This window comes from Ornithorhynchus anatinus, chromosome 2, assembly GCF_004115215.2.
Source record: "Ornithorhynchus anatinus isolate Pmale09 chromosome 2, mOrnAna1.pri.v4, whole genome shotgun sequence".
NCBI lineage: Eukaryota > Metazoa > Chordata > Mammalia > Monotremata > Ornithorhynchidae > Ornithorhynchus > Ornithorhynchus anatinus.
In genome coordinates this window covers 76,666,326-76,682,050 of record NC_041729.1, presented here as the reverse complement: position 1 = coordinate 76,682,050, position 15,725 = coordinate 76,666,326, and the positions used below count along the sequence as shown (strand labels likewise).

The following is a 15,725-nucleotide window of genomic DNA, read 5'->3' as shown; positions in this document are numbered from 1 at the left end:
TTAGGAAGCCAAAGATAACTTGATTCCCAGTTCTCTAGATCATTTTGCATACAGTAAATAAAGTACCTCATTTCCTCCGAGCACTTGGTAGTTATCTTCTCTTGTACAAAATCTTCCGTCACTTCAGTTGTAGTCCAGAAGACCCAAAGGCTCCAAGATTCCTTGTCCAGTTTCTCATCTTGCTTCCTCATGGGATGTAAATTTAAAATCTTTTTCCCACTCAACACCTTCACTGCTCCTGTGATTAAAGCTTTTCTTAAGAGTGATTGTTCATCAAACCGCTTTTTGCATTCTCATTGAGCAAAGTTATCACTGCTTAATACAGTAAAGTGATATGATGCCCCATTTTAAAACTCTGTCCCACTGATCTTCAAAATATCTAAGAACCTGGCCAGTTTTTTGACATAATAATAATAATAATAATAATAACCAATTTTGGTATTTGCTAAGTGTTTACCAGGTACCAAATGCTGCAGTAAGTGCTGGAGTAGATACAATATAATCACTTAGACACAGTCCCTGCCTCACATGGGGCTCACAGTCTAAGCAAGAGGGAGTAGGATTTAATCCTCATTTTACAGATGAGGAAACTGGGCACAGAAAAGGTAAGTGACTTGCAAAAGGTCACACAGCTGGTAAGTGGCAGAGCAGAATTAGAACCTAGGTCTTCTAACTCCCAAGCTTGTGCTCGTTCACTAGGCCATTATCTGGAAAGCAGCAGCAGCAGGTTTCTATGGAGGGGAACTGCTAGCCCACCCCCTGCTTGCCAAAGCCATTTTGATGATTTCTGGATGTGAGGTCGGTATTCCTGGCTGTGCCCATATTGAAAGCAGGTGTGGTAAACCAGCAGCAATAAAAAGAGGGATGGAGCAGGTGAGGTGGGGGTGTGTTCTAGAACGGCAGTCTTAGGAGTAGCAGCAATGCTACCATGGCATCCTGCGTTCTGTGAATTTGAGGCAATATGGTCATTTTAATCATAACGCTTTGCTGAAAAAGTGTTTAAGAAGCTTATTATTTCAAGTACCTTAATTGCTGTTACTGATGTCAGGAAGCCCAATGGAAGAACTTGGCCTCATGTTTCAGGTGAAATTTGGGGGGTGGACTGGGGATATTTTGCCCTAGCTCTGGGTTGTTATTTATGCTGAAGACTTCACCAAGAGCAGTAGAAGTCACTTTCAAAGGTACTCTTTGTAGGGCATAAAGGGTCACTGCTACTGGTTTTGTAGACAAGGAGGGAATAGTCTACTTATTTGCCCTGTGTTTCTAGTTAACTTGTGTTTTTTGTTTTAGAGACTGAAATTACAATGAGAATATTTCCTTTTGAACTCCACTTGGATTCACTGTTCATGGAGCTTTCTTTTATATAGTACTTATTGTTTGGTTCATCTTTTGATATTTATTTTCAGTGGGTCAGACTCTCATTACTTGCTCCCTCAAATTATGTGTTTTTGGCTTTTTTGGCCATGAACTCCAGTAACATGTCTGCATTTTTTTTTAACAGTCCTGTTTTGCTTGTGGCTTGACAATCCAGGCTTTTCGGAAACCCAATTTAAGATGATCACCTCCTGAACTTTGTGCCCATGCTAAAATGTATTCAATCCATTCAATCCCCTTTTATCTATAAAGCTAGTTTTGATGTTTGGATAAATGAGGGCCTTTTATTTTGCTCTGAAATGAAAGCATCTTAGTGCTTAAGCATGGGTTCCTGACCTATTTCTGTATTGAGCAATATTGCAAATGTGTGTGTTCTTGCAACACTAGAAGTATACCATACTACCTAGTATATCTAAAAAGTGTTTTTGACAGCTATAATTTTTTGTTGGTAAAATAGGTTAATAGGTTCCTAGAGTGGAAAATAGGACACAAGACTAAAACTAGTTATTAGAACTCCAAGTGCTTCCTGTTGTGACAACTACATTTAAAAAAAAAATTTTTCCTAGATTTTAAAGATCACACATGCACTGGGAAAAGAGATTAGATCACTCCCAATAAGTAACACAAGGAAAATAGCCCAAATAGTGATGTTATCTGCCTTATAAAACTTAGGGGCTTCTGAATTTCTGTGCAGTAGTAGGCACCCATTGTGGTAAAAAATGAAGTCTTTTTCCCCCTCTAAAAATGAAAACTAAAAAGAAGCAAAAATAAATATTTGCATGAGAGAACATGATTGCATGTTGTCAGTCACATCTGCTGATTTGTGGGACTAAAGGCTGGCATAGAAAGCCAGGTTTTTATAGTGTTTGTGGGAGCACAGCAATTGTAACAGAAAACCCCAAGAAAAATTGTTTTTAAAACTGTGTGCCTCTTGCTCTCTTTTTATATTCTCTTCCTCCCACAAGTGTTTGCCACCTACAATTCTATTTGTAACTTGATCTGGATCTAGTAGATTTTCATTTCTGCTATGATATGCCATTGTTTAGGTTTGTGAAAGAAAACCTAGGCAACTCTTCTATCAAAGATTGTGATCTTTCTCCGCTCTCATATTGTAAACATGGTTCCTTTGACTTAGTTTATACCTGATGATAAAAGGAAAGAATAATTGCAAGGTAATAAAGTACACACTGTTGTTTCTGGGAAGCTTTGCAGATGTTCCATGTCCTACCCTTGGGGAGATGAACCTTGGCAACAGCAAAACACATCAATCAATGGTATTTATTGAGTGATTACTATGTGCAGAGCACTGTACTAATAGCCTGGGAGAGTACAATAAAATTAGTGGACATGTTCCCTGCCCCTAACGCATTTACAGCCTAGAGATATATAGAAGTTTACCTTGCAAATATTTTTAATTTGTAGGCAGTATTTTTGTTACTACTTCATTGGTAATTCATCCTCTATATTAAACAAACTTCTGACATTGGCTCTAAGGAACTCCATCAGTTCATTCCCTTTCGTAACAAGTCACTCTCTTCTTCCCCTATACCTCATTCCATACTTCCAAACTCTCATTCTCTCTACTTTTCAATCCCAACCTTTCCACCTCCAATCATACCCATTCTCCTGCCTGGAACTCCCCTTCATCTGCCAGGTCTCATTTCTTGCCATCTTCAAATCCCTCTGAAATCACATTTCCAGAAAACTTCCCCCAATTCAATTTTTCTTAGGTTAAATCCTCCCCAACTACCATCTCATCACTCTTGTACCTATTGACTTAATCTGGTATTTAAGCACATTCCCCTTCCTATTTCTATCTGTAAATCATTACATATCTCCTGTAGGCAAGGGGTTTATAACCTTATTGGATTAGGTTCCTCCATTTGCTGGGTTTAAGGATAGTGCTGTGGACCCAGTAAGTACCTTACTGCTACGGGCTCTCTTTATATCCCGGCTAGACTACTGTGTCAGCCTTCTCTCTGACCTCCCTTCCTCCTCTCTCGCCTTGCTCCAGTCTATTCTTCACGCCGCTGCCCGGCTCATCTTCCTGCAGAAACGATCTGGGCATGTCACTCCCCTTCTTAAACACCTCCAGTGGTTGCCTATCAACCTCCGCTCCAAACAAAAACTCCTCACTCTAGGCTTCAAGGCTCTCCATCACCTTGCCCCTTCCTACCTCTCCTCCCTTCTCTCTTTCTACCGCCCACCCTGCACGCTCCGCTCCTCTGCCGCCCACCTCCTCACTGTCCCCCGTTCTCGCCTATCCCGCCGTCGACCCCTGGGTCACGTCCTCCCGCGGTCCTGAAACGCCCTCCCTCCTCACCTCCGCCAGACTGATTCTCTTCCCCTCTTCAAAACCCTACTTCAAACTCACCTCCTCCAAGAGGCCTTCCCAGACTGAGCTCTTCTCCCTCTACTCCCTCTACCACCCCCCCTTCACCTCTCCGCAGCTTAACCCTCTTTTTCCCTCATTTCCCTCTGCTCCTCCCCTTCTCCCTTCCCATCCCCTCAGCACTGTATTCGTCTGCTCAACTGTATATATTTTCATTACCCTATTTATTTTGTTAATGAAATATACATCGCCTCGATTCTATTTAGTTGCCATTGTTTTTACGAGATGTTCTTCCCCTCGACTCTATTGTCATTGTTCTTGTCTGTCCGTCTCCCCCGATTAGACTGTAAGCCCGTCAAACGGCAGGGACTGTCTCTATCTGTTGCCAACTTGTTCATTCCAAGTGCTTAGTACAGTGCTCTGCACATAGTAAGTGCTCAATAAATATTATTGAATGAATGAATACTCAATATTATTGAATACTGATCTGCAAATGCCTGTCTCCATTGCTTAGCTTGGAGCATTTCTGTCTTTTCTTCTTCTTCTTTTTTTTAATGCTGGGGTGGATGGGCCCATAAGTGATAACTCCATGGGGGTGATAGAATCAATCATTTGTATTGAACATTTACTGTGTGCAGAGCATTGTACTAAGCACTAGGGAAAGTACAACACAGCAATAAATAGTGACCTTTCCTTCCCACAACAAGCTTACAGTAAAACACCTCCCTTCCCACCCCCACCCCCAACTCAGTTTTTTGGTTTGGACTCCCAGGCTCACTCATCCCAGGTCTCTACTAAGAGTTGAAAATTTCTGAACAGGGCTCAAAATATCCAAAATGCCAACTTGCCTGTTGCTCTTCCTGTTCCCCAGTTTCCATACCCCCTTTTTGCCCCCACATACTCAATGAAAAACTAGCCCACTGATGGGATTCCCTACTAAGTGACTCTACAGTTTGAAAAGTTTTGGGGATTTGTCAAGTAAATACAAAACTTTTATTAGCAATCATACTCTTATAATAATAGTAATGGCATCTGTTAAGTGCTTACTATGTGCCAAGCACTGTTCTAAGCACTGAACATCCTTCTAAGCCTTATCGCTGGTTAACACTTAATCATTTCCAGAGTGCATGATGTATATAGTTGTCAACCAATGGGCTCAATTATTTTGAAATTTATTCCAAATTTTGGAATCTTCCTGCATTCTTATACCTCGAGGTCAAAATCAATGCCCTGAAGGTCATCAAAGTTAGGCTATGTAGGCTGACAGAAGAAGCAGAATTTCAGAGTCCAGGGCCTCCTTTTGAGAATTAATAAGGTATTTAAGTGCATACTATGTGCCAAGCACTCTTCTAAGCGCTGAGGTAGATTCAAGTTAATCAGTTTGGTTACAATCCCTGTCCCACATTGGGCTCTCACTCTTAATCACCATGTTTTACAGATGAGGTAACTGAAGCACAGAGAAGTTGTGATTTGCCTAAGGTCACAGCAAACAAGTGGTGGAGGTGGGTTTAGAATCATCACCTTCTGACTTGCAAGCCTGTGCTTCATCCACTATACCATGCTGCCTATTGGATATTGGGAGTGAATGTTGGGTTGACTCTAGTTCTAAAAGTGAGCAGGAAGAGAGGCTGTCTAACACGAGACCTTTTTCTTAGGTGCTTTTTGCTCAGCACTTCATGGATCAGTGATACGGCCCAATTCCCTGAAAGCGAAATGGCTGAAGACACAGCTGAAATAGTAAAGCAGGTCAGGACCTTGGGTGACCTGAAAGCAGGGTTGTGAAGAGAAGGGCTTAGGTCTCTACTCTTCCTCTTCTAAGATGTTTCTGGGCACCGATTCTGGAGGTCATTGCTTTGTATTCTGGCAAGACAGTAGTAGGCTGACTCACTGAATGATAAGGAAGTATAGTGCTGGCAAGAAAATAAAAAAAATCCATTTCAATATATCATTTCAATATGATTAGCAACGATTTATGCTGCCTAAATGGATTATTCAGAAGGGCACCCTCTTTAGATCCATTATCTGAGCTAAATTTTTAATAACTTTATTAAATAATCCATGCCATCTTGTGCAGTAACTTTCTTTAGCTTTTTCACATGGGCAGCATTCAGAATTCCCTTGGTATCTCTTAATATAACTTTCCCCTCTGACCTCCCCTTCTTTCCATGCTGAGTGCTTTCTATCCTGAAGACAGGAGTGGAGAGATGGAGCAGTAGAGGGTCTGTTTTAGTATGCTTCAAAGCTGAGACATTTTAATCAATTGCAAAAGTAGCTTAGAACGCATAGACTACAAAGTAGTGGAGATTCCCTCAGCAAGTGTAAAACAATATTCACCCCCTCCTTGTGGGTGGAAAATTTTACTATTCTTCTGTTGCCATGTGCAGTAAGCTCTTCAGTGATAATGCTACAAGACAGCTGGAAGAAAACCAGGTCAGGGCTGCAACCCACTGACCCAACTGATTCCTGGTTATTGATTCAACTTTATCTTTCAGTGAACATTCTTGAAGCAAACAACTCATTTTAGAGTAAACAGGGCTGACCATCAGAATACTTTTTGTGGCTGATAGCAGTTAAGGGGACTATGCCCCTGAAGAATCTCCTGCCTTTTCATCCTTTCTAGTGAAGAATTTCCTGCTTTTAAAAATTATCTTGCTATTCAATACTATTTTAAAAATGGTTTTTAAATGCTCACTATGTGCTAAGTACTGGGTAGATACAAGGCAATCAGGTCGGACACAGTCCCTGTCCCATGTGGGGCTCACGCTTGTAAGTTCTGATCCCCCATTTTATAGTTGAGGAAACTGAGGCAAGGAGTTGTGACTTGCCCAAGATCATACCGCAGGCAAGTGGTAGATGCAGGATTGGAACCCAGATCCTCTGACTCCCAGGCCCATGCTCTTTCCACTAGGCCACACCGCTTCTTAAATGAAATTTAAGCTCAACATCAAACTGGCATAATGGATACATATTTGAATTTTAAAGACCTGTATATTTCATGAGTGATCCACCTTTTATTGGAATTTGTGAGGCAAGAGAAATTACCTTTTGCAATAATATATCTAGTGATTTCAAAGTAGTGTTTGGTTTCAAAAGATATAAAACTGCTTATTTCTCCTATTAATTTTTTCCTGCTATTTAAGAACTTACCATACATCAGACACTGCATTAGGTGCTGGATGAAGACTTTAGGATGACATGAACCAACTATTAAATAGAGCATAATTGTCTGAATGTATTATGTCATCTAGTAGTGAAAAGGGAGAATTGGGAATCTTGGATTCTAATTTTAAAAATATACCATTTATGCAGTGGAATAAGTTATTTAACTCCCTGTACAGTTGTACATATTAGCATGGAATCACAGCTTCAGGGCCAGACTGAAATCAGGAAAACAATTTTTTAAATGTCCACATTACGTACTAATCTACTGGTCCTCACTTGTCATCCCAATTTATAAATATAAAATGTTGTGATTATATTGGTTGCTACCTTGTGTCAGGTAATGGGTCCATCCACTCTGTTGTGTTCTCCCAAGTGCTTAGAACAGTACTCTGCACAGTACATTCCATTTGTTGAAGTTCAAACATTTACCCATTATGCCAATTTGTTGTTGCATTTGAATTTCATTTGAGAAGCAGTGTAGCCAAGTGGAAAGATCATGGGCCTGGGAGTCAGAGGATCTGGGTTCGAATCCTGTATCTGCCACTTGCCTCTGGTGTGACCTTATGCAGGTCACTTAACTCCTCCAAGACTCAGCTTTCTCAACTATAATGGTATATTATAGTACTTAGTATGTACCCTTGACTGATAAAAATTTAACTAGCTCAGCTGGCTCCTAGGTGGCAGGATTCGCTGGGAGAAGGACCAAGAAGGGGAGTTGTGCATAAGAAGGCACCCCCTCCTTACCCCACATCCTAAAAGCCATCTCTTTGATCAGTAGGGAGCAGCCAACTGGGAAAAAAAGTGGGTGGGAGAGGTACTGGCCCATCTAGAGAGATGGGGTGGAGATAAAGAAATTGCCCACCCAGAGCATAAGTATCAATTTGAGGGAGAGAGGATGGTGGTAAGTCTGGCCAGGGCTATTAATGATGGTATTCGTTAAGCACTTATATATCAAGAACTGTTCTCAGTGCTGGGCACATACTAACAAATCAGGTTGGATATAGTCTCTGTTTCACATGGAGCTCATGGTCTTAATCTCCATTTTACAGATGAGAGAATTGAGGCACAGAAAAGCGAAGTGGCTTGCCCGAGGTCACGTAGACAAGTGGCGGAGCCCGGATTAGTCTGCTGTTCAGCAGTAGCATTTATTGAGCACCTGCTTGGTGAGGTGGACTGTACTAGAAGCCTGCCCACAAGGAGCTTACATCCTAACCTGTTGTATTTGAGTATACGTAAAGTACTAATATTGTGAAAACCTAGCCTGTTCCCTAAAGGAGTTTTAAATCTAGAGGAGGAGACCTCCATCCAATAAGTATGTTGGAGCTGAGAGGGTGGTGGGGAAGAGAATGGAATGGACAAAAATTAAGAATGGAAGTGTATCCATATATACTTTTAATCTTTAAATATTGATTTATACATATGCACTCATATAGTTTGGACTTTTGTGTCAGTTGTGTTGGATAGGTGGAGCTGATTTATCAGTTTAGGCATATCCTGCAATGTTTAGGAATAAGGGCCTGGGTTCTTAAATTTCACTTAATTTTGCCTTTAACAAGCCGACTTCCTGGCAAAGTAAAAAATTGATGTATCATTTGAATACTTTTCAGGAAACTATCTGAGGCTATTTTAAGTATAATAAATGCAAGAACTCCCCAGCGAGTACTCTGATTTGGCTCCTCAAAAATGGTGTTGTGACACTCAAAGTAGTTTCTCAGTAAGATAATTTGTGTATTTTCCCAGTAATAATGATAATGGTGACTATTTGTTAAGCACTTACTATGTGCCAAGCACTGTTCTAAACACTGGGGTAGATAAGGTAATCAGGTTGTCCCACATGGGACTCACAGCCTTAATCCCCATTTTCAGGTGAGGTAACTGAGGCACAGAGAAGTGAAGTGACTTGCCCCAATTCACACCGCTGACAACTGGCAGAGCCAGGATTGGAACCTACAACCTCTGACTCCTGAGCCCATGCTCTTTCCACTAAGCCATACTGTGTCCATTAATGTGTGTATTTCCAAAAAAACCCCCCAAGACTGTAAATATATTCAAGACAGGGTTATAAACACAATACTGACATAACCAAATAATAGAAATTTGTACCCAAAATACCTTGAAATATTTGTTTCATGTATGTTTGTACATATTCAATTTTGGAAGTGTTATAGTTCACAGGCTAGTCAGCAAAAGGCATCTTAATACCAATACTAACCTACTAAAGATCTATTATTAATCTAATGCCAAATGGAGAACATTTGACTACAGAAATGGATCTTCAACTGAAGCACTTAGGCTGAAAAGTGGAGTGTGAGAAGAGGGTGGTGTATATAACAGAAATTCCTATACATCTTGATGGCAAGGATTGCCCTAATATCCTATTGATCCCTGATCTTATGATATTGCAAATTTAGACTACTGATACATGCTGCAAGGGAAAAAACTTTCTGTTTAGTTTTTTAAGGAATAATTAAACATTCAGAAATTAATGAACTATAGGAATACATCATTTTAAATAATTTATGGCTTCAAGTTTTAGATAGCCAATCTAGATCGAAAGTTCTAGAGGGCAGGGTCGGGTCTCCTATATTGAACCCTCTTCCCAAGCACTTGGTACAGTGCTCTGTCCAGTGTAAGCACTCAAAGGGGAGAGAATTCTAGGTAACAGGAAGGGCCTGAGCAAAAGGTCATCAGTAAGAGAGATAAGGACTCTGCCAGTCAGTTACCATGGAGTATACTTAGTTACTCTCAACTCATCTACAAAGCACTCAAAAAAAACAAACCCAAAACCTATTGGTGGTGGTAGTGGTTTTTTGTTTTAAGTTGTCATTTATTGTTGTCTTTCCTCGCTAATTTCAGGTAGGCAGAACTTGTGGATAGGTGATATGGTTGGTCTCCTACCTACCCAGATTTTTAATAATAGTAATAATAATTATGGTATTTGTTAAATATGTGCCATGCACTGTACTAAGTGCTGGGGTGGATACAAGCACAATTGCATTGGATACAGTGCCTGTCATATGTGGGGCTCTCAATCCCCATTTTACGGTTGAGGTAACTGAGGCCCAGAAAAGTGAAGTGACTTGCCCAGGGTCACACAGCAGACAAGTGGCGAGCTGGGATTAGAACCCATGACCTTTAGAGTACTGAGGTTTTCCTTCACAGAATCCCAAATTTGGATATAAAGATAAGACAGTACATGAAGCATGGAGTTGTGGCTTTAACAACAGTGAGATAGTGAATAATCTACAACCTTCTGGTGTTATTGTTTAAGCATTAAATAGCAGGTGTCCAAAAATCACTTTAAAAGGTCCAAATAGTAAAATCAGAGAGGTGTTAAACAAAAATGAACTCATCTATAATTAAGGCATGGTGGTTTTTTTTTTAATTGTATGTGCCAAGACCTGTACTAAGTGCTGAGGTAGATATAAGTTTATCAGGTTGTACACAATCCATGCCCCACATGAATCCTATTTATTGAGCACTTACTGTTCATAAAGCACTGTAATAAGCAGTTGGTAGAGTACAGTAATTTTAATAGAGTAATCGTCTGGATAAGAAAAGGGAAGGTGTTCCAGGCCAGAGGCAGGATGTGGGTGAGAGGTTCATGGAGAGATAGACAAGATTGAGGTAAATCAAGTAGGTTGGCATTTGAGGACGGAAGTGTGCGGGCTGGATTGTAGTAAGAGAGGGCAAGGTGATTGAGTGTTTTAAAGCCAATAGTAAGGAGTTTCTGTTGAGTAGGTGGGGTGACCACTGGAGATTGAAGAGTGGGGAAACCATGTTTTTGTAGAAAGATGATCTGGGCAGCAGAGTGAAGTATGGACTGCAATAGGGAGAGGCAGGAGTCAGGGATGTCAGCAAGGAGGCTGATATAATAATCATGGCAGGAAAGGATAAGTACTACTGTGCCAGAAGTTGGGATGGAGAGGAAAGGGTGGATATTTAATGAAGTTGTGAAGGTTGAACTGACAGGATTTAGTGATGGGTTGAATGAGAGTGGAGTCAAGGATAAGACCAAGGTTATGGGCTCGTGAGACAAGAAGGATGGTGCTATCTGCAGTGATGGGTTTGGGTAGGAAGATACGGAGTTCAGTTTTGGACTTAAGTTTGAGGTGATGGCAGTACATCAAAGTAGAGAGATCTTAAAAGCAAGAGGAAATATAAGACTGCAGAGGGAGAGAGATCAGGGCTGGAGATACAGATTTGGGAATCATCTGCATAGTGGTCGTGGTTGAAACCCACACGGTTCACAGTCTAAATCCCCATCTTGCAGATGAGGTAACTGAGGTACAGAGAAGTTAAGTGACTAGTCCAAAGTCACATGTCAGGAAACAGGTGCAGAAGTTTAATGATGTTCCCAAGGTCACATAACAGGCAAGTGGAAGAACTAGGATTAAAACTCAAGATGCCCAACTCCCAGGCCCATGCTCTTATCCACTAGGTCATGCTGCTTCTATGTGAGTGATATGTGAATCAGATTAATGAAAATTAGTTTCAGATACATAATTGACAACCATCTTGAATATTCAAATTACAACTTTGTCTAAACTATTTTTTTAGGTGAGGGGGAGGCAATAAACTTAAATTATTTAGTAAGCAAACATTAGCAGGCTGTTTTTCCAAAGATTCTCCTTGAGGAAAATATACAGACTCTTACAGGCTTGTCGATTTTCAGGGGGCTCTTAGTGGGTCAAAGATTTTGATTGGATTGTATCTACTCCAGTGCTTAGCACCATCCTTGGTACAGGGTAACTGTGGTATTTTAAGTGCTTACTCTGTACCAAGCACTTTACTGAATGCTGGAGTAGACACAACATAATCAGATCCCTAATGGGGCTCACAGTCTAAGCACTTAGTCCTTTTGTCCTGATACATAAATGTTTTCAAGCAACTTTACCGCGTTGGTATTTTGGCTTATTTAGGCTAAGACACAGCAATCCACTCCTGTCAAGTTTCTGCCCCATATCTGAAGAGAGATGTGGACAATTTGGAAATTAGGCCCAAAAAGAATTGGGGATATGTTCCGGAAAAGAGATAAGTGAGCAATAGTTGCCTAATGCTAAGAGCACTGCCCTGGGAGTCGGGCATCTTGGATTTTAATCCCAGATCTGCCACTTGCCTGTTAAGTGACCTTGGGCAAATCATTTCACTTCTGTGCCTGTTTCCTTATCTATGCAGTGGGGATTAGATATCTGCTCTTCCCTATAGATTGGGAGACACACATGGAACTGAAATTGTCTGATTATTTTAGTATAGTGCCTCGTACATAGTGCGTAACAAATATTATCATTATTATTATTATCATTATTACTATTATTCCAGCACTAGGCAATAGTAAGCACTTAAATACCATAGCCTATAAGCTATGTTGTGGGCAAGTAGCATATCTGCTAACTCTGTCATATTCTCTTCTGCACGTCGTAAGCACTCAATAAATGCTATTGGGTAACAGATTTAATCATCTTTAATTGCCTATGTGAGAGAGGTGCAGGTTTTTTTTCCACTTAGGACAGGACAAGAAGGAATGAACTTGCATCGAAAGATGAGGGATTTAGGCAAGATATTAGGAAGATTTCTTGGCTGTAGAGTTGACACTAGGGTACATCCTTATGGGAGTCTCTGGAGAGGTTCTCTTCTGTAGACAGTTACGGGTGGAGGTAATGGCAGGAGTTGGAAGGTAGAAATAAGACATGGGATAGTTAGTCCTTTCTATTTTTTATGATTTTCCTAATTAGCATCAGTTTCTTATTGGGGGTGGGGGGTGGGGAGGAAGAAGCATGATTTTAGAACCAATTTTGTCCTTAGCGTTAATTTAGTGGAGCAAGTGCCAGATTGCTTCTATTTTTAAAAAATATTTAAACACTTCAGTAGTATTTATGAGCACTTACTGTATGCCAAGCACTGTACGAAGCACTTGGGAGAGTACAGTACACCAGAACTGTGGACACATTCCTGCTCAGAATGAGCTCATAGTCTAGACAGGGAGGAGACAGACATTAATAATAACAGTACAAGCTAATTGGGTTGGACACAGTCCATGTATCACATGGGCCCACAGTCTTAAATCGCCATTTTACAGATGAGGTAACTGAATCACAGAGAAGTGCCTTGCCCCAGATCACACAGCAGACAAATGGTGGAGCTGGAATCAGAATCCAGGTTGTTCTGACTTATAAACCCAGGCTCTATCCACTAAACCACACTGCTTCTCTATTTGCAATTCCAACACTGTAAATTTTCCTATAACATGGAGATTACATGAGTGTAAACTCCAGAGGTCAGGGAACACATCACTTTGTTGTTCTGTACTTCCTACATGGCTGTTACAGTGTACCACACACAGTCTGTGCTCAATAAACGCTACTATTTGAATTTCAAATTGAGGTTCCAGTTCTCCTCTTCAGACACATCTCTTCCTGTTTTCTGGACATCTCTACCTGGATGTCCCACTGACACCTCAAACTAAACATATTCAAAGGAGAACTCCTCATCTTCCCACCCAAAACCTATCCTCCCCTTGACTTTCCTATCACTGTAGACAACATCACTGTCCTCCCTGTTTGACAAACCCACTAGCTGGGTATTATTCCTGACTCATCTTTCATTCAACCCATTATATCTAGCATCACCAAATCCTGTAGACTCTACCTGCACAACATCTCTAGAGCCCAGTGTCTCCTCTCTACCCAAACTGCTACCATATTGATCCAAGCACTTATTTCTTGCCTTGGTTACTACTATATCAGCTTTCTAATTGACCTTCCTGCCTCTTTTTCTTCCCACTCCAATCCATACCTCACTTAAAGATAGGGGAAATGGGAGAGAAAAAAGATCTATCTCTAATTAATTTTAATGTCTTTAAGATCCTTGTGGGTAGCGTTCATATCTAACAACTCTGTTGTACTCTCCTAACTGCTTAGTATAGTGGTCTGAACACTTAGTGCTCAATAAATACCATTGATAATGGTCATCAACTTATTAAAGAAAAATTTAGATATTTATCACTAACTTGATCATCACTACTCATGTGTTTATTTAAAAGCATGCCATATAATCCCCCAACCACATCTAGCCAAAACAGGTAATGAAACATGCATGGTGAGAGAATGGTATGACAAGGTCTTCTAATAATTGGGTAATAATCTCAAGCCAATGCCATAAAATAATCTCTTGTCATTATCTTTCAAAATAAAATTCTTTGAGTTTTTTTACTTCTAATTTAGAATCTTCACTATTTTGAAAAAATATTACACCAGTGATGATTTTCCTGTCTTATGTCTTTAATTTTCTGACATGTCTTTACTATTTTTGTCACTCAGTTTTTGATTTTTGAATCATATTACAAAAATATTAAAGTGAGAAATTGTTTGGGTTTGGATGACATACTATCAAGAACTGTCACCAAAACCATTGTTGTTGATCCTGTCTGTTTCTGTATAAAACAGGTAATTCAGATACTTCCAATCAGAGCAGACGGCTGCTGACTTCAAAACATTATTTTTAAGGCGATGCATATTATTCCTTTGACTCTTTGTAATTTGTAGACATTTCAATATATAAACCAATACCAGGCAGGGCATATTGTCTGCCATAACCCAGTGAGCTCTGTAATAACTGTGATTTAAACTTCTTATGAAATATTTGTCATCTGAGTAACACTTTAATAGGACAGTTGGTGGTGGAGCAAGACTGGTTAGCCAATGAGAACACAAGACTTAAAATGAAGGCTCTTGGAGGTACATTTGCAGCATGTGTTTTGGTAGTTTAATCAGTTGTCGAGACAGCTGGATCTGGGTATTTTAGTAGAACCAGTGTAGAAGGATGAAAAGAATGAGGCAAAATTAGCTCTGGTGCATTTGGATCTGTTTTGCAGAATGTTTGGAATGAGCCTAGATCTGGATCAAGGAATGATGGGGATTAGCTACATTCTATGAGCCCACTGAGGAAATGATTGATTCTCTGGATTTACTGTCCAACCTTGTTTGGCCTTAATATGTGATCAACAGTAGAAGAATTTTCAATTTGCTAAATGTAATGGGGGAGAAAAGCAGAATATGAAACTTTAAAATTGCTGATTATTAGCAGTGGGATGGGAAGCCTCTGTGATTCCATATCTTGCAGTCAAGCTTATCTTTTTTAATGGTACTGCTATGTCATTTTCTATTTGGGACCTTCAACTGGTGAGCCAGAAGTTGATGTACTTTGTTTATGCTTCTGCACTATCATATCCATCCTTGGTGCTTATCTTTGTCATAATTTTTACACAAGAAAGTGTTCTCTCTCCTTTTGGGCAGGGCTCACAAGCGAAAATTTTAAATATCTCCAGAGAAATCCACTGGACTGGATACCCCATTCTTCTCAATTTCTTGAAAAGATCTTGAAAAGACTGAGAAATGCGAACACTTTTTTGTTCAACTGCTGAAAAATAATGAATAAAGTGATACACTGTCCTGTCAACTTAACTTTATTTCCTTTGCTTTCTTTTAAAGTGTACCTGTCAATGTCAAATTACTAAACATAAATAATTTACAATTTCTACCAACTAAGTCATAGAGAATTAGGCTAGCATGCAGTTTGAATCCCAGCAGTTTTGAAATTAGTTTCACTGGTGTGCTGAAGCTACAGCACCAATGAGCACTTATGTACATGACTACAAACTAAAACTTTTATTAATGTCTGTTTCTCCCTCTAGACTGTAAACTCACTATGGGGAGGGAACATGTATAACAACTCTGTTGTACAGTACTCTGCACATAAGTGCTCAATAAATACCACTGATAATAGGAGGAAGCCGGTGAAGTAAAATATTTCTTCTTGATGTACTGCAGAGAATTGTGGTACATGCTTCCATTTTCCT

The 15,725-nt window shown here is 40.0% G+C and overlaps 1 protein-coding gene across 2 annotated transcripts in view; it reads left to right on the top strand.

Annotated features, from left to right (window-relative positions):
• AKAP12 (A-kinase anchoring protein 12) overlaps nucleotides 1-15,725 on the top strand; it is a 130,047-nt gene that overhangs the window by 54,261 nt on the left and 60,061 nt on the right. Inside the window, exon 1 of one of the 2 annotated variants that reach the window (XM_007660336.4) lies at nucleotides 958-1,083. The exons of the other annotated variant lie outside the window; for it this stretch is intronic. Within the exon in view, the coding sequence (XP_007658526.2) occupies nucleotides 1,042-1,083 (42 nt within the window). The 5' untranslated portion in view covers nucleotides 958-1,041. Of the gene's footprint in view, nucleotides 1-957; nucleotides 1,084-15,725 lie in introns of those variants that run through there. 2 annotated transcript variants of the gene reach the window in all.